General features: G+C 56.1%; 2 protein-coding genes across 2 annotated transcripts; both read right to left on the bottom strand.

Moving 5' to 3' along the window:
• Positions 1–1,814: 1,814 nt before the first annotated feature.
• TIGD3 (tigger transposable element derived 3) lies at positions 1,815–3,719 on the bottom strand. The gene has a single exon (XM_049780126.1). The coding sequence runs from the start codon at positions 3,678–3,680 to the stop codon at positions 2,268–2,270; it is 1,413 nt and encodes a 470-aa protein (XP_049636083.1). The 5' UTR covers positions 3,681–3,719; the 3' UTR covers positions 1,815–2,267.
• A 3,209-nt stretch (positions 3,720–6,928) lies between these two features.
• On the bottom strand, positions 6,929–24,601 carry DPF2 (double PHD fingers 2). The gene is made up of 12 exons (XM_049780130.1): positions 24,492–24,601; positions 18,283–18,443; positions 17,299–17,406; positions 16,748–16,911; positions 14,890–14,982; positions 14,668–14,746; positions 14,148–14,189; positions 13,195–13,332; positions 12,885–13,013; positions 12,688–12,800; positions 12,080–12,161; positions 6,929–8,076 (listed from the first exon to the last, which is right to left on the bottom strand). The coding sequence occupies exons 1-12, from the start codon at positions 24,521–24,523 to the stop codon at positions 8,003–8,005; spliced, it is 1,215 nt and encodes a 404-aa protein (XP_049636087.1). The 5' UTR covers positions 24,524–24,601; the 3' UTR covers positions 6,929–8,002.
• Positions 24,602–25,002: the final 401 nt, after the last annotated feature.

The following is a 25,002-nucleotide window of genomic DNA, read 5'->3' as shown; positions in this document are numbered from 1 at the left end:
CAGCGGTGTTTGCCTTGCAAGCAGCCGATCCAGGACCAAAGGTGGTTGGTTCGAATCGGTCCCCCGTGCCTGCCAGGAGCTATTTCTGAGCAGACAGCCAGGAGTAACCCCTGAGCACCGCTGGGTGTGGCCCAAAAAACAAAAACAACAACAACAACAACAAAAAGAATAAGCCCTGGGATCCACTGGATGTGTCCCCCAAAAAATACTATTATGTGGGGGGCTGGGAATATAGTTCAGTGGTAAAGATTTTTTTGCTGCTTTTGAGAGCCCGGAGTTCAATCCCCAGAACTGTGTGTTCCCCGAGCACTGCTAGGTGCAATGTCCAAGCAACAGAAAGTGCCAGGAGCAGTCCACGAGCGCTGCTGAGTGAGCATTAAAAATAACAGGGGCTGGAAAGATAGCACAGTGGTAGGGCATTTGCCTTGTATGTGGCCAACCTGGGAGGGACTCGGTTTGACTCCTGGCATCCCATATGATCCCTAAGCCTGCCACAGGCAATTTCTGAGTGCAGAACCAGGAGGAACCCCTGAGCACCATTGGGTGTGACACAGAAACCAAAAACAAACAAAAAAGAATATGGAGGTAGGAGGCTCACTGTGGCAGCCATTAGTTTGCAAGCATGGGACTACAAGTTGGATGCCCAGCAGTGACCCCCATGTCTAGGTGCGCCCAGACCTTGTGGGACACTTGGCATCTCCAGTGCTGGCTCTTCGATTCACCTTGACTAGGGGAAGGGGGAAGTGGTCATGTGTGTTTGAAAAGAGAAAAGACTCCCTGAGCTGATCCTTCCGATTGAAGAGAAGACCAAAAAAGGGGAGTTACTTGGGGTCGTGATATCAAGAGAACCCAGTTCCATCTTCTGCCACAGACTGATGTTTTGTGTAATGTGGGGTACGGGTGCTAGTAGGAACCCCCTTGGGCCTAGACCCTGCTTCCACCACACTCTTGTTTGTCTGCCATGTCAAGAATAACACCTCATCTTCTGCTTGCTTTTTTTTGGGGGGTCACACCTGGCTTCACTCAGGGGTTATTCCTGACTCTGCTCAGAAATCATTCCTGGGGGGCCTGAGAGATAGCATGGAGGTAAGGCATTTGCCTTTCATGCAGAAGGTCATTGGTTCAAATCCCGGCAACCCATATGGTCCCCCGTGCCTGCCAGGAGTGATTTCTGAATGTGCAGCCAGGAGTAACCCCGGAGCACTGCTGAGTGTGACCCTAAAGCCAAAAAAAAAAAAAAAAAAAGAAAAGAAAAGAAAAGAAAAAGAAATCACTCCTGGCAGGTTCAGAGGACAATATGGGATGCTGCAATCGAACCCAGGTCAGCCGCGTGCAAAGCAAATAACTTCCACTGTATTATTGCTCTGGCACCTCTGCCTGAGATTCTTAAGCCTAAAGACATAGAAGGTGTGTTGGGGCTTTCAGATGAGTGAAATCACTTTCTGTCATTTATTCTGCCCCTTCACATGACAACAGCTGCAGATTGGATCTTGGATAAGAAAGAATTTGCTGGGGCTGGAGCGATAAGACAGCCGACCTGGGTTTGACTCCCAGCATCCCATATGGTCCCTGAAGTCTGCCAGGCATGATTTCTAAGCAAAGAGTCAGGAGTAACCTGAGCACCACTGGGTATGGCCCAAAAAAACAAAAAAAGAAAAGAAAGAATCTGCTGGAAACTGTCTCCACTTCCCTTCACCAAAACAAAACAAAACAAAAAAAAACAAAAAAACAACCACTTTGGACTTCTTTTACGTTGTTTAATTAAAAACTTTTATTGTCGGGGGCCAGAGAGATGGTACAGCACAGAGGGTGCTTGACTTGCATGTGGCCCAAATGGGTTCTATCCCCGACACCCCATATGGTTCTCCAAGTACTGCAGGAGTGACTCCTGAGTATGGAGCCAGGAGTCAGCCCTGAGAACAGCCTGGTGTGGCCCCCAAATCAAGCGAGCTAGACCTTTATTTCCAGAAGCAGAGGTGTATCTAACTCAGATTGAGGCTCGGCCTTGTCCACAAGACTCTGGTTCTGTCCTTGAAGGTCACGGCCTTGCTCCCCAGAACCCCATCTTCAGGCCCTCTGGGTGGGGAGGAGCCTGGACAAGCTTCTGCTCAGAGGTCCCATCTCCATCTCTCCAGTCTCCCTTCTTGCACCCTGCACCAAAGCTCCATTTCCATGGGAAAGAGACCAGCCCCCAAGCTGCTTTTGGGGAAGGGGCGTTTCCATGGGAAACACAAGAGAAGGGGCTCTGGGGGACCACCCCAAAGCCTTCACAAGCAGCAGAGCCGCTCCACTTCCTCCTCACACGCGTAGAACTTCTCAAACAGCTCGGGAGAGGCGCCTTTGCATTCAAACCACCTCCTCAGCGTGCCCAGGGCGCGGAGAGCATCAGCGGGGGTGGGCGACGCCTCTGCCAAGTCTCCCTCCTCGCTTTCTGCCCCTGACTCCTCTTTGCCCACCCAGGAAGGGGGCTGCTCCTCTTCCAGGTCCACAAAACGGGCGAACTCCTCGGTGCTTAGCCCTCCAGGAGCAGGGGGCATGGGAGAGGCGCGTGCCAGGTACAGGGGCATCTTGCCCGGAACCAGCCCCTCCTCAATGAAGCTGCCAACGATGAGCTGGGGAGTCACCTTGGCCCAGGCCGCCGCTGCCATGTGCAGGGCATCCAGGATGGTGAGGCGGGCCCCAGCCTGGGCCAGGGACATGCCCGGGTTCTGGCTCTGCAAAGCGGTCAGTTTGCCCAAGAGCCGCAGCCGGTAATGGGCCTTGAAGGCTCGCACCACGGCGCCGGGCAGGGACGGGGCGCCGGTGGCTGCCAGGGGCAAGATCCGCACATGGCAGAGCCGGGTCCCCTGCACAGCCAATTTGTCCTGGGCAGAGGCTGCCAGCAGCAAGGCCACCTGCCGGCCCTGCCGCCCCATGTCCCGATCAAACTGTGCCAGCCACTTGGACCAGGGGAGGCCCAGCTCCTGGGGGTAGGAGGCGGGCAGTGCCTCGCTGCTGGCCCCGAGGAAGCCTCGGGGAGCCCCCGGGAGCCTGCTGACCACCACCCGCCTCCTCTCCGTGCCCCGGGTGTTGGCACACAGCAACACCAGCACCTGGTCACGGGTGGCCGCTCTGCCTCCGGGCACTGCCCGGTAGAGCAGGGGCACCTGGGCGCAGCCGAACACATCCTCCGGGGAGAAGTCTGCGAGGGACGGAGGTGGAGGGGCCTGGGCCCGGCGGCTCGGAGGCGGCGGCCCAGGAGGGCAGCGGGGCCCCAGCCCTGGGCGCGCCCCGAAGAGGCCCACGTTGTTGCGGCGCTTCCAGCGGACCAGCCAGCCGACGCTGGGCGCGAAGTCCTGGCCCAGGAGGTCGGCCAGCTCCTTGGCCTTGTGCATGAGCGCCGGGCCCGTCACGTCCCAGGCCCGGGCGCGCGCCAGGCGGTACCAGCAGAGCAGGGCCTCGTCCACGCCGCTGTACTTGGACTCGCGCTTGCGCTTGCGCTGCCGGTTGGCGGTGCCGCTGCTCCAGTCGGCCAGCAGCTTGGCCTTGTTCTTGCAGATGCGCGAGATCTGCGGCTGCGACACCTGGAAGCGCCGCGCCACCTCCGACTGCGACAGCTTCGACTGGTCCAGCAGCTGCAGCACCTGGATCTTCTCGGCCAGCGACAGCGCGTGCAGCTTCTTCCTGGGGCTCAGCTCCATGCTGCGCCTGGGGACGGGGGTGGCGGGGTGCGGTGGGCAGCGGGGCGAGGCGGGGCTGCCCGAGGGGTGGGGCCCTTGGAAGGGGCACAGGGTGGGAAGGTCCAGCGCACGGGGCCGAGTGGGGAGGCCTCCTGGGGTGGGGAAGGGAAGGAGGAGCGGCACAGAGCGGCCAGCTGCAGGGACAACAAAGGACGGCAAGGGGGGGGGGGGCAACCCTGGGAAGGGACGCACCAAGGGAGGCGAGGCCTGGTGGGGAAGAGGATCTCGAGTTGGGGTCCTGGGTGCAAGGCCCACCAAAGGGGGTAGGGGGCCCAGAGCTGGGCCTGGGTCTTGCAGGCCCCCCTAAGGGTCCCTTTTATTTTTTTGGGGGGGTGGAGTCTGCGCAGAGCCCAGGGCAGGTGCACAGAAGTCAAGGGGGCGGAGGCGTCTGCAGACACAGAGACGGGGTGTCCCGGGAGGGCGGCAAGGAGGTGGTCCGGGCTGGGGGACCCAAGCGGGAGGACGAGCCAAGCAAGGCCTGGCCCAAGGGCTCAAGGGCCGGGTGCTGGGCTCGGAAACCTGGCGGGTCCCTCTGTCTCCGCCCCGGCACAAGGGGCCCGTCGGCGGGGTGACTCCCGGCCTCCCGCTCAAGTGCGCACCCACCTCCGGCGCTCGTCCCGCAGCTCCCACCCCGGCCCCGGCCCCGGCCCGGCTCCCGAGCCCCGGTCCGGGCCGAGACAGATCAGGGGCTAGACGGGCGTGGCCACGGCCCGAGGGCGGAGCGGAGGGAGCGGGCCTAGGGGCGACAGGACCCTCGACTCCGGGCGCGGCCGCTGGGCCGACTGGTTGGACCAGCAGCTGGGCGGCTGCTCTGCTTGGCTCCCACCGCCGAGGCCCCGCCCCAGCCCGGCGCGATTGGCTGTTCAGGCGCCTCGTCCCGCCCCGCCCGAGCCGCATTGGTCGCTTTCGGAGGGGGCGTGGTCTTGTGCTAGTGCGAGGGGCGGGGCCAGGGCGGCAGGGCTCGCCCGACCGGCCACCTAGGCTGACTCGGCGGGGCCGGAGCGGTGGTGCAAGCGGTAGGCGCCTGCCTTGCACGCGCTCGCCTAGGACGGCCCGAGGTTCGATCCCTGGCGTCCCATCTGGTCCCCCAAGCCAAGGCCGATTTCTGAGTGCATGCCGGGAGTAGCCCCTGAGCGTCACCGGGTGTGGCCAAAAACAAAATAAAAGGGGACTTGCGCTTTACTAGCAAAAGCCACGGCCATGGCCAGCGCCGGGCACGGGCACAGGCTCCAGCAGGACTCGAGCGTCCCGGGGCTTCGGCTGATGGGCTCCGCCTGGGCTCTCCCTGTCCTGGTATCCGGAGAAAAGAGCCAAGAATCCCACGCCCAGGCCTTGCCTTTCCTTAGGCACCCGGTTTGCCCCTGCAGGCTCTCCTCTGTAGGCCAGGGTTCCAGCGTTGACCGCTCCAGCCCCCCTCTGGCCCCAACTAAGGGCAGGAAGGCTGGGGACGCAGAGCAACCCCACCTCTAGCAACCTTTCACCCCGCTCTTGCAAACTTTTTCCAGGCTTCCGTTCACTTTTCCAAACCACCTCTCATTGCTTTCCTTATTCTAATCATCAAACTGGGTTTGTCCTTTCAGCCACACCCGGGGGCGCTCGGATTACTCCTGGCAGGCTCTGGACCATAAGGAATGCCGGGGATAGAACCCAGGTAGGCCACGTGCAAGGCAAACGCCCTGTGCTCTCTCTCCAGCCTCCCCAAGATTGGGTTTTGGTGTCTTTTGGTTTTGGGGTCACACCCAACAGCACTCTGGGGTTACTCCTGATTCTATGCTCAGAAATCGCTCCTGGCAGGCTCGGGGGACCATATGGGATGCCAGGATTCAAACCACCGTCCTTCCGCATGCAAGGCAAACGCCCAACCTTCATGCTCTCTCCGGCCTCGACTGGGTCTTTGTTTTTTTTTTTTTTGGGTCACACCCGGCAGCGCTCAGGGGTTCCTCCTGGCTGTCTGCTCAGAAATAGCCCCTGGCAGGCACGGGGGACCATATGGGACACCGGGATTCGAACCAACCACCTTTGGTCCACGATTGGCTGCTTGCAAGGCAAACGCCCTACCTTCATGCTCTCTCCGGCCTCAAGACTGGGTCTTAATTCCACTCAAAATGGTCTACTTTTTGATCCATCTTTGGGCCACACTCAGTGGTGCTCAGGGGACCCTGAGGTGGCAGTCACCCAAATGGTCTGATGCTCATGCAAGGACCCCCTCCCCCCGCCACATCCCTACTTTAAGTAGCCCAAATCAGGCTCCCAACACTCACCAGCTAACACTGAGACCCGGACAGCTCCAAATCGCTAAGGGTACTTAAGGAGCTCCGTCCAATTAATGTCCGCTTTTAAACACTTTGAGAAACGTTTCCTGAAGCACACCTGGGGAGGGGAAGCCGAGTCCGAGGGCAGAGCTCACTCAGCACCAGTGCCCAGGTGTGCCAGGCAGGCAGACCGGCAACCCAGCCCTGCCCCTCAGGCCCCCTTCCCATTCAGCAGGGTGTTCTTTCCCTTCTACCTTTAGATAATCAAGCCAGGCACATTTCAAGGATGTCAAGTTGCAGGGCGGTCAAGTGCCATACATGTTACCAAATGCAGCTGAGTTTTCTCCAAATCAAGCCATACTGGGATGAGCGGTGGTTTTAACCAGGTTTCATAGCAGTCTAAATACTTCAGTTTTTGGTTTTGTTGGGGGCCAGGTCCCACATCAAGGGTGTTCAAGAATGATCCCTGGTGGTGCTGTGGGATTTGAAGCTGGTTCATTTACATGCGAGGTTAGCAGTTATTTATTTAGTTTTGGGTTTTGCAATGCTCAGAGGTTACTCCTGGCTCTGCTCAGGATCACTCCTAGCAGCCATGGGGCGCTGGTGAGCAAACCCAGGTGGCATGCAAGACAAATACCCTACCCATTGTGCTATCACTCTGGCCCCACAAGGTTAGCAATTTTCTTCTGTACTGTTGTCTCTCCTGCCTACTAGGTTCCCACAAGATGCTGATATTATCTTCAATTTGTGCAAGAAATTAACCAAAATATCCGAGTTTATATCTGCTATACATACTGGACTTCAGGGAAAAATTTAGGGGGGAGAAACAGTACTTCAAAACACTAAAAAAAGAACAAAACAACCACTGACCCCTCCACTAAGCCAATTCACAGCGAACAGGTCAGTGTCCCCAGCAGAGGCAGCTGACCCAGCCGGCGTGAAAGCACCCAGCGGGGCTCTGTGTAAAAACGTTTATTTGTACTAATGTAGAGTACAGGGACCAAAGAAAGAAAGAAAGAAAGAAAAAGACACTTCAACTCCAAAGCAACGAGTGAATGAGGGCCTGGCCATCGCTGAGGGCACGCCGCTCCAGGGGGCGCTGGGAGGACTGACCCCTACGACTTTGTCAGTGTTACCAGGCGGAACATGGAACCGGGGTGCGAGGCCTTACCAGCTGCTCGAGTGTGCAAGGGAAGAAGGCGCCGTCCAGGCGCTTCTGGGAGCCAGGAGCCAGCGGAACTTCCCACTGGGTTACGGGCAGGAGCTGAACGCCCGGGTCCAGGAAGAACGAAAAGGGGATTTCGGAGGTAGGCTTTTTCATCGAGTTAAAAAACAGGCACATTATCCAACATCTCCCTGTGGCCCCCCTAGTCGCTGCCCTGGCCCCGACGTTCCCCCATCCCCACAAAGCCCAAGGAATAAGGAGAAGGGCAGAAGATAGCAAGTTCCAAGGTGGCAAATGCTGCGGTCGCCTGTGAGCGCGACCCAGGTGAGCAGGAGGAGTCTGATGAAGCTACTGCTCCCTGCGGGGGTGGAGGTGCAGAGCCAGGGGTGACCCAGAGCATCCCGGCCCAGCCAAGGATCCTAGGGAGCAGACCGCAGGGCTGCAGTGAGCTGGGGAGGCGGCAGAGCCGAGGCTGAGTAAGCAGCACAGTGGGCGAGGGGCACCTGCGGGCACGGCCTGGGCCTGCTTGCCCTGCCTGGATTGACAGCCCAGGTCGACGGGATGGAGGCAGAGGAAAGGGAGGTGCGCTGCTCTCCCACCCTTTCTCGGGGGCCGGGCCTGAGGCAGGCAGAGTGAATGCCCTTCTGGGGAGCCCAGAAGCAATGCCCAGATAACTTGGGGCAGTGCCCAGTGTGTTCTCCCCTTGGGCACTTACAGCTGCCACCTCAGTTTGCCGCTGCCAAAGGCAGGTTGGCACGACCACCCCAAGGTTCTCTGGACTGATGAAAGAGGAGGAAGAAGGGCAAGGTGGGGATGAAAGATGAGAGAGGAAGAGGGGAGCCTAGGTGTGGGGAGCGGGGCACCCATCAGGAGTGCTGGTTCTGGTAGATGGACGCTTTCTCCTTCAACAGGTCCAGACACAAGTGGCAGCTCCAGCTTCCTACGGAGACAGAGACAAGGACGGGGTCAGGGCGGCTCCCCAACCCAGACCTGGTCCCACAGCCCCACAAGCACATCCCATACTGGCACCAGCCACAGAGAGGGCAGCTGTCTTGGAGTCTCTCTCCAGCCCAACTTTCTTTTCAAGTTTTAGGGAAAAAAAAAGGGGGGGGGGGGCAGAGAGATAGCATGAGGTTAGGCATTTGCCTTGCATGCAGAAGGTGGGTGGTTCGAATCCCAGCATCCCATATGGTCCCGAGTCTGCCAGGAGTGATTTCTGAGCAGGAGTAACCCCTGAGTGCTGCCAGGTGTGACCCCACCAAAAAAAACCAAACTAAGAAGTTTTGAGGTCACACCACATGCACTCAAGTTATCTGGGGCTCTGTGCTCAGGAGTCACTCCTAGCAGTGCTTGGGGGACCGCATGGAATGCCGAGGATCGAACCCAGGTCGGCCTCATGCAAGGCAAACTCCCTACAAGTTGTGGTTTTGCCCCGGGCCCCAACTTTTTTAAATAGTGGCGCCCACTCCTGGTGATTCAGGCTAGGGCAGTGATGGCGAACCTTTTTGAGCCCGAGTGCCCAAACTGCCGCACAAAACCAAAGAATTTCCTCAAAAGTGCCAGCACGTCAATTAAACCTTAAAGATTTTATATCTAAAAACTATGTGACACACACCGCATATATTGAGGACCTTCCCGAGTGCCAGCTGCAAGGCCTTCGAGTGCCACAGGTTCGCCATCGCGAGGCAAGGGGAACCATGTTATGGGCACAGCCAGCTTTCTAGAAAAGCCCGCTGAATTACACCCTTCATGAAGTGCTCACGCAGAGCCCAGGGAGATGAGCCGGGGGGGGGGGGGGGTAAGCTACGATAACCAGACCAGGCCCACTAGTGTAGTACCAGGAGCTGTCAGGAAACAACTTCTGGGGACCAAAGAGAGAACACAGCAATAGGGCGTAGGGCGTTTGTCTTGTACGCGGCCAATCTGGGAGAGACCCAGTTTGATTCTCGGCACCCATATGGTCCCCCATCCTGTCAGGGGTGATTTCTGAGTGCAGAGCCAGGAGTAACAACCCCTGAGCACTGCTGGGTGTGGCCCAACAACTAATCAATCAGTTAATAAATAAAGTTATAAAAGGGGAAACCACCTCCTTACAAGAGGAACCTTGGCTGTGCTTAGGGAATCACATGGGTTGTGGGGTGCCAGGGACCCAAGCCAGGATGGGTATGTGGAGGGCAAGCACCTTATCTGCTATACTCTCAACCCCAGCCCAGAAAAATCACCTCACACTTATTAGCATTTATTATGCTCCAGTCCCTGAGCACTGCTGAGGGACCCCTGAAAACAGCCAGGAATGGCTCCAAAAGCAAAAAGGAAAAGGAAGACCCTCTCTTGAAAATGGGTGCGTCCTCAACCTCAGTAAAAGGCATATACTCGCGGGAGTTGGCCCTGGGGGCAGCGCTGACCCTCTGACCCTCCCAAGGACCCTCTAATGTCTTCACTGCACACACCCCTCAAGTCAGCACCAAGGGCTTCTATGGTTAATATAAAATTTTGATTGTTGGGGCTGGCAAGGTGGTGCTAGAGGTAAGGTGTCTTCCTTGCAAGCGCTAGCCAAGGATCAGGACCTCGGTTCTATTCCCCAGCGTCCCATATAGTTCCCCCAAGCCAGGGGCAATTTCTGAGCACTTAGCCAGGAGTAACCCCTGAGCACCAAACGGGTGTGGCCCGTAAAATCAAAAAAGAAAATTTTTTGATTGTTAATTTGTTGGCGTTTTTTTTGGGGGGCACACCCGGTAGTGTTCAGGAATTACTCCTGGCAGGGCTCAGGGTATACAGGATGTTGAGGCTCGAACCTGGTTGGCCACATGCAGGGCAAGCAAGAGCCCCGTCTGCTGTGCTGTCAACCTGGGCCCTGTCTAGGCGTTTGGATGGGGATTTTTTGTTTTTGCTTTACTTGAATTTGGGCTACACCTGCTGTGCTCAGAGCTGACTCCTGGTAGGCTCAGGGACCAAACGAGGTACCGGGGTTGTACCTAGGGCAGCCGTGTGCAAGACACACCCTAGTCGCTCTACTCCTCTGTATTGGGGTTCACTACTGAACCTCCACCCTGTGCCGCCAATTCCTTGGTGACAACAGCTATGGTTATGCAAGTTCTTCCCTGGTAGTACCCCAACATTTTTGGGACCATACCCAAAAGTATTCAGGGTTTACTCTTGGCTTTGCACTCCTGGCAGGCTTGGGGGACCATATGGGATACTGGGAATCAAACTTGCATTAGCCGTGTGTAAGGCAAACGTCTTCCCCACTGTGCCATTGCTTTTGCTCCACCCTACACTCATTTTTTGTGGGATGGGGGCTCTTGACCTGCACTTCATGCAATGCTGGAGAAGAACCCAATGCTTCCCCCTATGCTTCGTATGGGCTCTAAACCTCTAAGACTCTCTTTGGCTCGACTTCCAAAATACTTTTCTCTTTTTTTTTTTTTTTTTTTTTTTTTTTTTTTTTTTTTGGTTTTTTGGGCCACACCCAGTAACGCTCAGGGGTTACTCCTGGCTATGTGCTCAGAAGTTGCTCCTGGCTTGGGGGACCATATGGGACACCGGGGGATCGAACCGCGGTCCGTCCAAGGTTAGCGCAGGCAAGGCAGGCACCTTACCTTTAGCGCCACCGCCCGGCCCCCAAAATACTTTTCTCTTAGCAGAGAGGGTAAGGGGTCCACACCCAGCAGTGCTCAGGGATTCTGTGCTTAGGTGTGACCCCTGGAAGTGACGCAGGGTTATTTTTGTTTTGGGGGGTTACACCTGGCAGTACTCAGGGGTTACTCTTGGCTCTACGCTCAGAAATCGCTCCTGACAGGCTCGGGGGACCATATGGGATGCCAGGATTCGAACCATCGTCCTTCTGCATGCAAGGCAAGCACCCTATCTCCATGCTATCTTTCCGGCCCCTATGGTAATTTTAAACTGCATTAACTCTGGTATCATACACTGACCCTAAATTTTTATAGAGGGGCTTTGACAGAGCATTATGGCTACAAGTTTTGTGGCCAAGTGAACCAACTTTTCTTTTCTTTTTTGTTTTGTTTTTTTTTTGGGCCACACCTGATGGCGATCAAGGGTTACTGCTGGCTCTGCGCTCAGAAATCACTCCTGGAAGGCTTGGGAACCCTATGGGATGCTAGGGATCAAACCTTGGTCCATCCTGGGTTGGTTGCATGCAAGGCAAACGCCTTGCCTCTGTGCTATCGCTCGAGCCCAGTCAACCAATTGTCTGTGACTCTCCTAGTGTCAGTGAAGTTAGCCTAAGCACACACACCATCACACATGCTGTAGCGAGTGGAGTGGGGTGCACGCTATGGTTCGGGGTCCTCCCTGAAAGGAAAGGGAGAAGAACCCCAGGCACAGTGTCTGTCAGTTGGGGGCTGGAGCCAGAGTGTTCTGCCAGATGAGTGATGACTGAATTACTGCACGGGACGGAGCGAAACCAGCCACTCTCCCAGCAAGTCGACACAAGACCTGTCCAGTGCCTGGTGATAATGTGTATGTGTGACATCCGTGAGCTAAAAGGCAATAAAAGCCTCTGAACCAAGGGACTACCAGGTGCCAACTCCCCAACTCATCCACTTTTGTTTTCTCTTTTCTTTTTTTGGCTTTTGGGTCACACTCGGCAGCGCTCAGAAATTGCTGCTGGCAGGCATGGGGGACCATATGGGATGCCAGGGGATCAAACCATGGTCCGACCTAGGTCAGCTGCATGCAAGGCAAATGCACTAGCACTGTGCTATCTCTCCGGCCCCAACACTTTTGTTTTCTTGTTTTATTTTTGGGAGGACTGTTAGACCACACCCACAGTGTGCAGGTGATCGTATGTAGTTACTGAGCAGAGGAAGGCAGGGCAAACACACTCTCTCTGACCCTGGGAGTCCTGAGTCTGGAATCCAGATCCACTAGGAAAACTGACTTGATGTGTGCTCCAGGCCCCCCGGGGAGTCAGTGCTTACCTTCAGGGGGCTCCGACATGGACGGAGTGAGGCAGTACATATGGTAGCCGCGGTCGCAGTCATCACAGAAGAGCAGCTGGTCCTGGAGAGAGGAGGAAAGAAGTGGCTCTTCACAGGGAGGTTGTGGCTGCTTCTGGGAGGGGCAGGGCAGGGTAGCAGGCAGGCACATGACACCACACCAGCACCACCACCCCCGCTGACCAGGGCCTCCTCTTTGCACAGAGCAGCCCCTTGATCCAAGCAGGCAGCTTCTGGGAACACAGCAGGCCCCACTGTGGGCCGCAGACCGCTGCTCATGCTGCTTAGAGGGAGGGCCCTTTGGAGCACCTCTAAGAAGGCGCTGACCACCTAACTTGGCCATTGGATCCCGTGACTGGCCCCCTGCCGCCGCCTCTTTCTCATGGCACTTCAGGGAAATATCACTGAGCTCTGTGCTCACTATTTCTGACTGGGAATGTTGAGAGGGCCGGGACTCCCTGGACCTCTCCCCTCTAGCTTAGGTGGCACCAAAGCAAATGCACGCTCTTAACTCCTGCCGAACCACCTTGGGATCCGCGGGGACACTGGGGAGGGGTGCAGGAGGTGCGTGCGTATGGGGGGGTACGCACGTCGTTCTCAGAGGTGCCGCAGATGTTGCAGCACTTGCACTCGATGCACTGCCAGCGGTAGGTCTTCACTGCTGCCATCATCACCGGGGTGAACTGGAGGCAGGACGGGTGCCCTGTGGGGGATCAGTGAGTCAAACAGGCACGAGGGGGCACCACGGCAGCCTGGGGGAGGAGTGCTGGCTGTGGTGTGGAAGTACCTGAGCGGCCACAGTCGGAGCAGGACACCAGCTCCTCGGGCTGCCCGGTTTTCTTGTTGATCTTGGAGTCCCCCAGGCAGAAGTCGCAGTAGTTGTTGGGCAGGGCCAGTCCGTCAGGGCCCTTCTTAGCTAGAGGGAAGAGAGGGAGAGAAGGGGAAAGAGTGAGAGTAAGAGAGAGTGAGAGAGAGCGAGAGCGAGAGAGAGAGCGAGAGAGAGAGCGAGAGAGAGAGAGAGCGAGAGAGAGAACTCTGAAGACCCCCGAGGCAGCAGGGCCACCCAGCAGCCCTACCCTGCACAGCGGCCCGCTTACATTTCTGCTCTTCAGAGCGCTGGGAGACAGGGGTGGGCGGCTGCGAGTCTTCCTTGTCCTCGCCCTCCTCCTCGGCCAAGTGCGAGTGGGCGTAGTGGTAGCTGAGACCCGGCCGGTTCTTGTAACGCTTTCCGCAAACTGGGTGGGGAGAAGACACAGGAAAAGTGTCAGGATCCAAGGTGCCGCTCCCACCCCTCCGTGGCCTGTCCAGATGGGGCCTCTCACAGGGACACCCCCACCCTGCCTCTCTCCTTGCATACTGGCTGTCTAGGGGTAGAGCCCGGACCCATTCCACCTGCTCCCAGAATAGGTGGGAGCTCAGAAAGAAAGAGACTTCACTGTGGTCTTGCAGGAATGGGGAAAAGTCACTTTTCTATCTTAGTCAATGTGGACAGCTCACGGTACCCCTAATCCACCCCAGAACCCACATCTGCTGATGTGGATAAAGGCTGGGGATAAACCCACAACTGAGTTTGATGAATCAGCATGCCGCCCCAGAAACCTAAAGACTCCCACATCAATCGATGCCTGCCTAGCCCCCACCGACCAGCAAGAAGAGCAGATTCCCAAGAGGCATCTTGAGATCCTGAGTGACACCAAGAGCAAGGGGGCCAGTGTGTAAGGGGCAAGGGGCACCAGAACAGGGGAGGAGGCGGCAGGAACACTGGCCGGCCATCAAGTATCTGTCTGGGGAAGGGCGAGCAGGGGGACCTGTCTGTGGTGGATTCCTCATACCATTTCTGAGGCCACCCCATGCAGTGGGCCCCCGCAGCCCCGGACCGAGTCTGGGAGACAAGTGGTAGGGAAAGGGGTTTGGAAGACAAACGGTGTGGAAGAGAGTCCGACAGACACCCCTGCTCCCCCCACCCACCCACTAGCATCACAGGAATGAGGCCGACACAGGAGGAAAAGGGGACAGGAGACCCAATAGTGTGGAACGTGGAGAGAGCTACCTCTCTGGGGCGCTTTCGAGGTATGCTTTTGTTTGAAACTATCTGAAAGACAGAAAGAAAAGTCATGAGGAGAAGGCCTGGACACTCGAGACAGGAGCGGCGGCAGCAGGAAAGCGGAGCCAACCAGAGAGAAACCAACCCAGCGTCGACGGTGCTCCCAGAGCGGAGGGACAGAAGTGGAGTCAGAGAAAGGGAGAGCGAGAACAGACACGGAGACTCTCGGTGGCGGACTCCTGGGGCCGTGGCTGGGGTCGGACCGGTGGCCCTGGAAGCCAACCTGTCCGCTGTGTGTGCCCCCTCCGAAGCCCCCCAACCCCCGGCCAGCAGATACTTTGCCCGGAGCATGCAGGCCCCACCCGTCCAGCAGCAGGGCCAGAGCCTTGCGGGGTCTCAGGGGGACAAGCTGCCAGGCAGGACGGGAGCCCAGGCTCTCTCCCCTCAGCGAGAACAAGCCTCCCTCCTCTCACACCCTGAGCGGGAGCCGGTCCAGGCAGCACGCCCGCCGCGGCGCGGCACTCACTGTCACAGGCATAGGGCTTGTCGCGGTCCTCCAGGATGGCAGCATCCAGCTTCTTGCGGGCACTGCCCACACCTTTACCCTGCCAAGAGCAACGGGATGCCCTGATGCCCACTGTCAGGCCCGAGGACCTCCACCCTGCTGGAGGAAGCTGCAAACCTCCCAAGACAGAGGCCACGGCAAAGGGCACCCTGGCCCGGAGGGAGGCGGCACCCGGCCCCTCACCTTGGACTTCCCTTTGCCCCGGCGCTTAGGAGTGTCTTCTTCGTAGTCCTCATCATCAAGGTCGTCGAGGAAGTCGTCGGGCTCCAGGATGCGCTGAGCAGGACAGGGAAGAGCAACTACTCTGAGCCCATGACCCCGACCTCACTCCACACTGTGCCGAAGTGTTCGCTCCGTCCCCTGCCCTCAGTGCTCCCAACCTGCGTCTTCCTACCATGCCTCTCTTGTTCCTCACTGAAAAGGCCTGCCTGCCAACTCCAAGCGGCCAAATCAAGCGCCAGGCTTTCCAAAAGCTTTCCTTAATACCCAAAAGTAACCAAGGGCTCCAGATTGGCACCGCAGAGCACGTTATTGGCGTTTTCCCCACAGCCTCACTTCCAAGGTCTAAGTCGGACCTCCAGGGCCACGGAGATGGCTCAAAGGACTGCTTGCGGGCTGTGCCTGGGGAGGCCCAGGTGCCATCTCCAATACCACCGGGTGCGGCCCCCAAACATAACACAAACAAGAGCTCATGGTAACACTTTTTTATTTAGAGGTCAGGGGTTTGGGCCACACCCCATGAGGCTCAGGCCTTCCTCGTGACTCTGTCATGAGGGAGCACTCCTGGCATGGCTTGGGGAACCCTCTATGATGCAGGGGATTGAACCGGTTGGTTGCATGCCCAGCCAGGGGCTTGCCCACTCTACCATCTCTCCGGCAGCTGGGAAGGATTTTAAAACCGCTCTGCTTAGGTGTGAAATAGGGGTCAAAGAGCATTTGGCCCAATGCCCAAATGTCTTGCTACCTTTTGGCCCTCCTGGAGTGCTCAGAGAGCTTAGGTGTTGCTCTGGGCAATGCTGGGGATCTGTCCCAGGCATGTGCTTCAGGGCCAGAGTGACAGTCTGGTGGAAAGGGCATCAGCTTTGTATGCAGAAAACCCGGGTTCAATCCCTGGCATCCAACGGTCCCCTAAGCACAGGCAGGAGTAATTCTCAAGTGCAGAGCCTTGTAACCCCTGAGCACCACCGTGAGGTGTGGTCCCAAAGACATCCTTAAAAAAGCAAGTGCTTCAGCCCCATTAACCTGGCCCATAGCTCTTTTCTGTCTTTTGGTCTTGGGGTCACACCCAGTAGTTCTCAGAGGTCACTCCTGGCTCAGGACCCTGAAGTCGCTCCAAGTGGTGCTCAGGGGAGCATGAGGTGCCTGGGGTCCACTCCGAGACTCCTCCACGCAGAACACACACTGCAGTCAGCTGAGCCATCGCCCTAGCCCGTGGCCCACCATTTCCTCTTTCCTGGTTGAGGGGTCAGGTCAGCTTCCCCTGTGAGCCAAGGTCCCAAAAGACTTTTGTGAGAAAGGCGAGGAGGTCTGGGAGGGGCAGAAAGACTGGGACTGCAACAGCGAGGCCGGCCAATAACTCACACTAGTTAGAGAAGGATGCAGAAACAGTGCAGGGGCTATTCCTGGCCCCCAGCTTTTTTTCCCTTTTCTTTTTTTTTTTTTTGTGGTTTTTTTTTGGGTCACACCTGGCAGTGCTCAGGGGTTATTCCTGGCTCCAGGCTCAGAAATTGCTCCTGGCAGACACGGGGGACCATATGGGACTCCGGGATTTGAACCAAAGACCTCCTGCATGAAAGGCAAATGCCTTACCTCCATGCTATCTCTCCGGCCCTTTTTCCCTTTTCTTTCCCTTTCCTCCTTCACTCTCTCCATTCTTCCTTCCTTCCTTTCTCTCTCTCCCTCCCCCACACCCAGGGATGTTCAGAGGTCACTCCTGCATATAGGCGAGTGGCCGCTTCTGAATCCCCATTCACCAGGTGACCTCTGAGGAGGAAGCGTCGTTTCCATTTAAGCTCTCTTAGTCACGGTGTCAACCACGTACCTTCCTTGCTCGACTGTTGGTCACAGGGAACTCGCCCAGGCTGTCATCGTCAACTCGGGGGTCAGGGGCACCTCGTTTCTCCAGGGGGTCAGTGCGCAGCAGGGCCTCTAAACTACTGCCATCCTGAGAGATGAGCCCCTCCTTCTTTAGGGTCTGGTCCGTGTCTGCAGGCATAGGCAGGCCGAGAGCAGGTCAGAGGCGGAGGCAGCCACTGGCCTCGAAGCTCCGGCTACCAGACCAAGAGGCCAGGCTGATTCAGCACCCTCATTTCTGTTTACCTGTCTCCCTATTCCCCCCCCTTTTTTGTTTTTAATCGGCTGCATGCATGGCAAACGTCCTACTACTGTGCTAACTCTCCAGCCCCACTATTCCCTTTTTGTGCACATCTGGCAGTACTCAGGGGACCAGATGTGATGCTGGGTATCAAACCCACAAGTTCAAGGCACTATTGTTCCGTCCCCTATACTGCATCCTGTAGCAGTAGGATCTCTGGGGACGTGTTAGGTGCCTGCTACAGGCCAAGCCCCTGCTCAGAGTGGTGCACACGTTACCTGGTTTAATAGATGGGAAGGAAAGCCTGGGGTCCTCAGGAGGGTGGGCTCGCCGCTTTTTTCGCCATCGCCGGGCAGGGTAGGAGTACAGCTGCCCAGAAGCTAACCCTGTGGAAGGGAGCAGTAGAGAGAGAAATCAAGACTTTTGTTTTTAAAAGATTTGCCTGGCTTTATTTATTCATTACTCAGAAGACTTTTTTTTTTTTTTTTTTGGGGGGGGGAGTCATACCCAGGGTGCTCAGGGGTTACTCCTGGCTCTGTGCTCAGAAATCGCTCCTGGCAGGCAAGGGGGACCATATGGGATGCTGGGATTTGAAGCACCATCCCTGATTTGGCTGTGTGCAAGGCAAACACCCTACTGCTGTGCTATCTCCCTAGTTCTGAGAAATCAATCCATAAGTGAGTTCCACAGCAGAGAGGATTAGGAGAGTGAGGAAGAGGAGGGGAAGCTGATTAAAATAGGATCCCAATGGGGGCTGGAGCAATGGCACAGTGAAGAGGATGTTTGCTTTGCACACAGCTGACCAGGGTTCGATCTCCAGCATCCATATGGTCCCCCACATCTGCCAGGAGTGAATTCTGAGTGCAGAACCAGGAGTAACCCCGTGGCCCAAAAACAAAAACAGACCCCAAAATATATAATCTCATGAGTAAACTTTTGTTTTGTTTTAGGGTCATACCCGGTGGCGCTCAGGGATTATTTGTGGCTCTGCACTCAGAAATCACTCCTGGCAAGCCCGGGTGACCATATAGGATGCTGGGATTCGAACCACTGTCCATTCTGGGTCAGCTGCATGCGAGGCAGGCACCCTACCTCTGTGCTATCTCTCCAGCCCCATGAGTAAACATTTTTAAATAAAGGAGAGTTGTTCAGCTTAGGAGACTTGGCGAGACAATTCTCTGGGAGCCCGGAAACAGTCACTTGCAGGGCCGGGGGCACACGTGTGCTGGGCCCAGCAGGTGAGGAGCAGAGCGAAGCCTCACCTGGGCCCCGGTGCCGCTTTTCCATCCAGATGTAACAGTTGCTCTGAGCCACCCCCGTCTGGGAGTCCAGGAAGGGCAGGCGCACGCTGCGCTCGGCACAGAGGCGGGCGTTGTAGTTGTGGCACTGCTCCATGGCGTCCTTGTAGTACTGCTCCCCCAGGCTGCAGGAAACAACGGGGGGGGGGGGGGGGTTATAAGTGCAGGGCTGGGGCACCCAGAGCACGGGGTACTGACTATCCCTCGCTCTTGCCATCTGCTCCCCTAAGAGGCTCCGGGGACCGTCAGTGTGTCTCTTTCTTTGTCATTGCTCCACGGGGCCTCGGGGGACACCAAGCCCCTTCAGGAAGCCATTACGAGGAAAGGCTCTTGACAGATAAATTACCGCCACGAACACACGATTTCATCATGTGTCTGCTCAGACGTGCTCAAGCACAAGTGGGCAGAGCCTGGTGTTCACACTGTCTCTCTTGCATCTGGGCTTCCTGCGAAAGGACTAGGCAAGATACTAGACGCTCTATTTCTCCCTCCTGATTCTGAGAAGCCAAGGACAACAGCCCCTATCCCTTTGGACTAAAATCCAAACTGGGAACATGCGTAACATATTCAGCAGGGGCAGAGAAATGACCCATGATCATCACATATATATTCATGCAAGAGCCCAAGTTTGACCCTCAACACTGGCTGAGGTCCACCAAGCAACCTCCCAGCACCACCAGCTTGGCCCCACAAGTCTGAAAATATATTTATCAGGGCTGGAGCAATAGTACAGAGGGGAAGGTGTCTGCATTACATGTGACCAACCTGGGTTTGATCTCCAGCCCCGAATGTGGTCCTCCGAGCCTGCCAGGAGTGATCCCTAAGCACAGAGCCAGGAGTAAGCCCTGAACACCATGGATGTGACCCCAAACAGAAAATATACTCTCACTTTATTTTATTTGGCTTTTGGGCCACATCCGGCGGCACTCAAGGGTTATTCCTGGCTCTGCGCTCAGATTGCCCCAGAAGGTTCAGGGGACATATGGGATGCCAGAGATTGAAACTGTCCCGGGTCAGCCATATGCAAGGCAAATGCACTACCAACTGGCTATCACTCCAATCCCTCTAAAGAAAAAAAAAAAGTGGGGTCAGAGAGGAGAGAGAGTACTGGGGGTAAGGCCTTGCATGTAGCTGACTCTGGCTTAATCCCCCCAAACTACATATGGTCGATCCCCAAAGCACTGGTAGGAGTAATCCCTGAGAGCTCTGGGTGTGTCCCACACTCCCACTCACCCCAGAAAGGAGAGAAAGTGCTCCATACACTGATACTACATAAGCTACAAGATTGTGACAAAAAGCACACATGGCACCATGTTGAGAACTGTTAGGGGATGGCAGCACTTACGTGGTAGGAAGTTGAAAAGAAACTGCAAGTTTTCAGAGGAAAAGAAAATCAGACTACTGAAGAAGTTTGTCCTATGCACTATATATATATTGGTTTTTGGATCACACCCAGCAGCGCTCAGGGGTTACTCCTGGCTCTCAGAAATCGCTCCTGGGAGGCTTGGGGACCATATGGGATACCGGGATTTGAACCACCATCCTTCTGCATACAAGGCAAATGCCTTTCCCTAATGCTATCCCTCCGGCCTCCCTATGTATGATTTTTTCTTTTCTTTTTTCTTTCTTTTTGGTTTTTGGGCTACACCCAGTGGCGCTTAGGGGTTACTCCTGGCTCTGTGCTCAGAAATTGCTCCTGGCAGGCTCAGGGGACCATATGGGATGCCAGGATTTGAACCACGGTCCAGCTACATGCAAGGCAAATGCCGTACCGCTGTGCTCTCTCTCCAGCCCCTGACCTAAGTACAATTTTATGTTCTTTTTGTTTGGGGCCACAAATGGATACTCCTGCAAGTCAAGAGCTTTACTCACTGTTTTCTCTCTCCTCTCTCTTTCTTCTCTCCTCTCTCTTCTCCCCCCACCCTCTCTCTCTCTCTCTCACTCTCTCTCCTCTCTCTCTCTCTCTCTTTCTCTCTCTCTCTCCCTCCCTCCCTCCCTCTCTCCCTCCCTCCAGTCCCTGTATGTTCTAAAGTTTACTCTTTTTGGTTTTTAGGGAATAATATCTGGCAGTACTCAGGGTTGCTCCTGGCTGTCTCAGGAGACCACGCTGTGCCAATTCAGGCAGCAGGCAAGCACAGCATGGCACACTCCAACACTTTGACCTTTTCCCTGACCCTTCAGTCCGCTGAATCTTCAACGGGGCACGTAATCAACCAATAAAATTTATCCTAATTTTAGTCAATGGAAAACACACTAAAGTACTTGAATGAGGGGTCACAGAGATAGCACAGTGGATAGGGCACTGCACACAACTGAGTTGGGTTACATCTCCAGCATCCCAGATTGTTCCCAAAGCACTGCCAGGAGTAACTGGAGCACTGCCAAGTGGCCCCCCAAAAGAGAAGTATTTTGGGTCACACCCGACAGTGCTCAGGGGTCACTCCTGGTTCCACACTCAGAAATCAGTCCTGGCAGGCTCGGGGGACCACATGGGACACTGGGATTCGAACAAATGATCTTCCGCATGAAAGGTAAACGCCTTACCTCCATGCTATCTTTCCGGCCCCGAATTTGGAGTCTTTATTTGAGGCGGTGGACCCTGACGGGCAGGAGTGACCTAGTTCTAAGGAGCAAGTCTAAAGAACGAGTCTTCTCCTTAAGGTCTGAACACTCTAGCACTGGAGCTCAAGCTAAGCACACCATGGAACATTCTGTGTATGGTCAGTCTTTCTTCCCCTTTCTCAGGCCACACTGGGTGGTTCTGAAAGTTTGCTCTTGGGGGCTGCTCTTGAGCAGTGCTGAAGAGTTGAACCTGGGGGCCGAAGAGGTCGTAAGTGGGACAGATGCTTGCCTTGCATGCAGATGATTTGGATTCAAACTCTGTGATCGCCTATGGTCCCCAGAGTACTGCAAAGAGAGATTCCTGAATACAGAACTAGGAGTAACCCCTGAGCACTGCTGGGTGTGGCCCCAAAACACAAAAAAACTGAAAGTGGGTCTCTCGCATGCAAAGAATGCACCCCAGTCATTAGGGCTACTTCCCAGGCCCCTATCTGACCAACCATAATAAACTCAAGACAGAAATTTGTAAAAAGAAGAAAAAAAAAAAAAAGCCCAGAGATGAGGACCAGAAGGACAGGCTCACAATATGAAACTCACCTCAAGGAGGGGTGACTGTAGTTAGAACACTAACAACTACCATGACCATTTTAATGACTGAGAGAAGTAGAATGCCTGTGTCAAATACAGGCAGGGGGTGTGGGTGGATGAATATGGGGTAAATTGGTGGAGAAAAAAAAAAAAAAAAAAGATTTGTGCCCTGGTGCCCCCAGGACACACTGTGTCTGGGGCATCTTGACTTGCCGGATTCAGCTGCACCACTGAGCCAATGTAAAGCGTTCTCGGCCCGCATGGGTCCCAGACTCATCTGCAGAAGGTCGGAGAGGCAGGACTACAAACGTGTTGACCCTTCCCTCATGAGGGAGGGCCCAGCAGCAGGAGAGACCGGGGTCACTTAGGGCCTGGTGGGCGCTACCCCAGCACAAGCCCTGCCCTGGACGCACACTTGCACGGAGCGACCACAGTAAGTCACTTCCACATGGTGACCCAGCTGCCGGCAGCTGAAAAAGATCCATCACACAGAGAAGTGAGACACCACAGGCAGGGCAGGCCGCTGGCTCTGTGAGCTGCAGAGACTGATCAACCTTTGTTTGTGCATCTATTTTAATTTTGCATTTGGGAAATGTGGTTTACAAGTGACTGATAGTGATCTTTAAGGAGATAGTATGTATTTCAACCCTAATCCCATCACCCATGCACCCAAACTTCATCACACACACCCCCACGACGGCCACATTGCAAAGTTGGGTGGCTGCAGCTCAGACCTCCCGTTTCCAGTGTTGCTGAGTGTGCTGAAGCGAAGAGAGAGAAGAGGCTCCCCTGGGCCTGCCTTTAAGAGGCAGACACGTCCTCACAGAGGAGAATTGGATCAACGAGGCTGAGCACAGCGGAGCCTTTGTCCCTCATCTCTGTGGATGGGAATTGAAAGTGACACTGGGAAATAGGAAGGAAAGGAGAAGGAGGGAGGGCCTGACAGGCGGAGGCTGTAAAGTCACAACCAGGAGGCCAGAATGTCTTGGGAGAATGGAGAGAAATGGTCCCTGGAAGCTCTTAACTAAATGCAGTTGGCCTCAGAAGGTGAGGCGAACAGTAAGAACTGTTTGCTGGAGCCATACATAACACAGCGTGTAGGACGCTTGCCTAGCATGCAGCCAACCCAGATTCAATTCCCAACATCCCACATGGTGCCCCACGCACCATCAGGAGTAATTCCAGGCGCAGAGCCAAAAGTAACCCGAGAACTGCTGGGTATGCCCTCCCCCCCAAAGAACTAGGAATAAAACAGTTGCTGGGGGCTGGAGAGAGAATACAATGGGTAGGGCGACATGGGTTCAAGCCCTAGCATTCTACAGTCTCCCACACAGACAGAAATGATTCTTTTTTGTTGGGGGGGGGGGGGGAAATCACACCCGGCAGCGCTTTGGGGTTACTCCTGGCTCTGTGCTCAGAAATCGCTCCTGGTAGGGTTGGGGGCTATATGGGATGCCTGGATCAGCTGCATACAAGGCAAACACTCTACTGTTGTGCTATATCTCTCCAGCCCCAGGAATCATTCTTATATGTGGAGCTAGAAGGATGCCCTAGGTACAGCATGGTATGTCTCCCTGACCCCCCCCCCCCAAATCCAACAAACAATTGTAGGGAAAGGATCTCAAGAGTATTTGAGGAGGCAAGCTCCCAATCTTGTTACCTAACTCAGAAGGTTTCCAAACCAGCCAGCAGTCCAAGTTATTGTATTCTATAATTTTCCCTAAAAAGAGCCCTGCAAGACTCTCAAGCCCAAGTGACACGCTTGGGAAGGACAGAGGCTTCAGAGACATGAACACACAACAGCCAGAAGGGATGAGCAAGGCCCCAGTGACAGTATTAGGGGAAGGGCCAACCGGGGTCCAAACCCCTGGATCCAATAGGTCCCCAGAGCCAGAGTGATCCCAGATCCTCTCCCCCAAGAAGACAACAAAAACAACAAGCAGGGATGACCTAGTGGCCCAGCCCTCGCTCTTCAAGCACAAGAGCAGACAGAAAAGCATCTCCCCCCAGGGGGAGCACTGGGGGCCCCCCACTCTGAAAGGGAAGTTCCACAAGGATATGCCAACTGAGGATCACGGCCCCAGCAGCCAGAAAAGAGGTGCAGCTGATTTCTCATTACCAGAGGGCTGGACAGGGGTCTAGGTATTGGAGGGGGGGGGGCACAAATCTCTCCCCATTTCTCTAGCTAGTCCTGCTCCACTGGACACAGCAAAAACCCTGGCACAGTACAAAGAGGGTGGTGAGTGGCAAGACCCCCCAAAAGAAAGAGTCCCATGAACTGACACCCCCAAACCTAAGCCGGTCGATCATTGAGCCCCCAGGTAGATGCTGTGATTTCCCAGGTAGATGCCGTGATTTTGGGGGGTGGTTGGGGGGTAGCAAGCCCAGGAGGGGAGCAGGAGCAGCAGCAACATATCAAGAGGTAGTGAGATGGGCAATGTCAGAGGAGGAGGAGGAGGAGGAGGAGGAAGAGGAGGATCTTCTGAGCTTCATGTAAGCAAGAGGACAGGCTCGAGGGACTCTTGGGGTGCAGCCTGGACTCTGCAAACGGGCACTGGGGCGTACCCCACACAAAGGCAGGAGGCAGGTCGGGCCCTGAACCCCGAGAATCCCGAGCCCGGCCCCAAACCGAGCCGCCCCCGCTCCCGATCGCCACCAACCCGGGTCCCAGCCCAATTCTCGGGGTGCGGGTGGGCTCCAAGCCGGGCAGGCCCTGCAGCCCGGGAGACCCGGCCTAGTGGGGTGCTGACTTCGGGGGAGCCCGGGGGGTCCCCAGAAGGTTGCCCGGACACTTCCCGACCAGCACCGGGGTCCGAGGGTCCGAGCAGGCCCGCCCCGTCCTTTGCCTCCTTTGCTCCCGGGGGCCCCCTCGGGGCGCCCCAAGTTTGCAAAGACGCGCCACGTCTCCTCCCGGGCACCCTCGGCGCTCCGGGTCGTCCCTGGGCCCGGCCCGCACAGTCCCCGCACCCGGGCTCCTTCCCCACACCCCCCGGCCCCGGAGAGGAGCAATTGGGGGGACTCACAGCTTCACGACATTTTCCACCACGGCCGCCATCTTGCCTGCTCCTCCGCCTTAGGCCGGGAGGCCCGGAGCCCGCAGCGCGCATGCGCAGGAACCGCTCCCGGACTCCGGGCTCCTCTTCCCACTGCGCAGGCGCCGAGACCGCTCCGGGGAAGCCGCCTTCTCGTCCTTCTGCGCAGGCGCCGGGAGGGTTTTTTCGTCCCTCTGCGCAAGCGCCGAGGCCGCTCTAGGAAGCCGGGCTCCTGTGTCTCTCTGCGCCGGCGCAGACCGAGAACGAGCTGTACATCCTTTAAGACGGGACACGCGTACCTCCCGGAGGCCCCACTGCGCAGGCGCGGCGGAGATAGGCACCAGCGGCTCTTGGCGCCTGCGCACTCCGACGCTTTCCGGCTGGTCCGGAAGTGAGGAGCCGCTGGGCCAGATAGGCAGGGAGGGCGTTTGCCTCGCACGTCGTGGACGCGGATTCGATCCCCGGCATCCCATATGGTCCCATGAGACTGCCAGGATTAATT

The sequence above is a fragment of the Suncus etruscus genome, chromosome 9 (genome assembly GCF_024139225.1).
Source record: "Suncus etruscus isolate mSunEtr1 chromosome 9, mSunEtr1.pri.cur, whole genome shotgun sequence".
NCBI classification, from domain to species: Eukaryota; Metazoa; Chordata; class Mammalia; order Eulipotyphla; family Soricidae; genus Suncus; species Suncus etruscus.
This window is presented reverse-complemented; position numbering and strand designations above follow the sequence as displayed.

Bases quoted from the DNA above. Each gene is read 5' to 3' on its own strand.
- DPF2 (XM_049780130.1), bottom strand. From the start codon at position 24,523: ATGGCGGCCGTGGTGGAAAATGTCGTGAAGCT. The intron at 14,983-16,747 runs GTACGTGGTTGA...TGTCCTGCTCAG, and splicing joins CCAACAGTCGAGCAAGGAAG to CGCATCCTGGAGCCCGACGA. The intron at 14,747-14,889 runs GTGAGGGGCCGG...TGCTCTTGGCAG, and splicing joins GGGGCAAAGGGAAGTCCAAG to GGTAAAGGTGTGGGCAGTGC.
- TIGD3 (XM_049780126.1), bottom strand. From the start codon at position 3,680: ATGGAGCTGAGCCCCAGGAAGAAGCTGCACGCGCTGTCGCTGGCCGAG.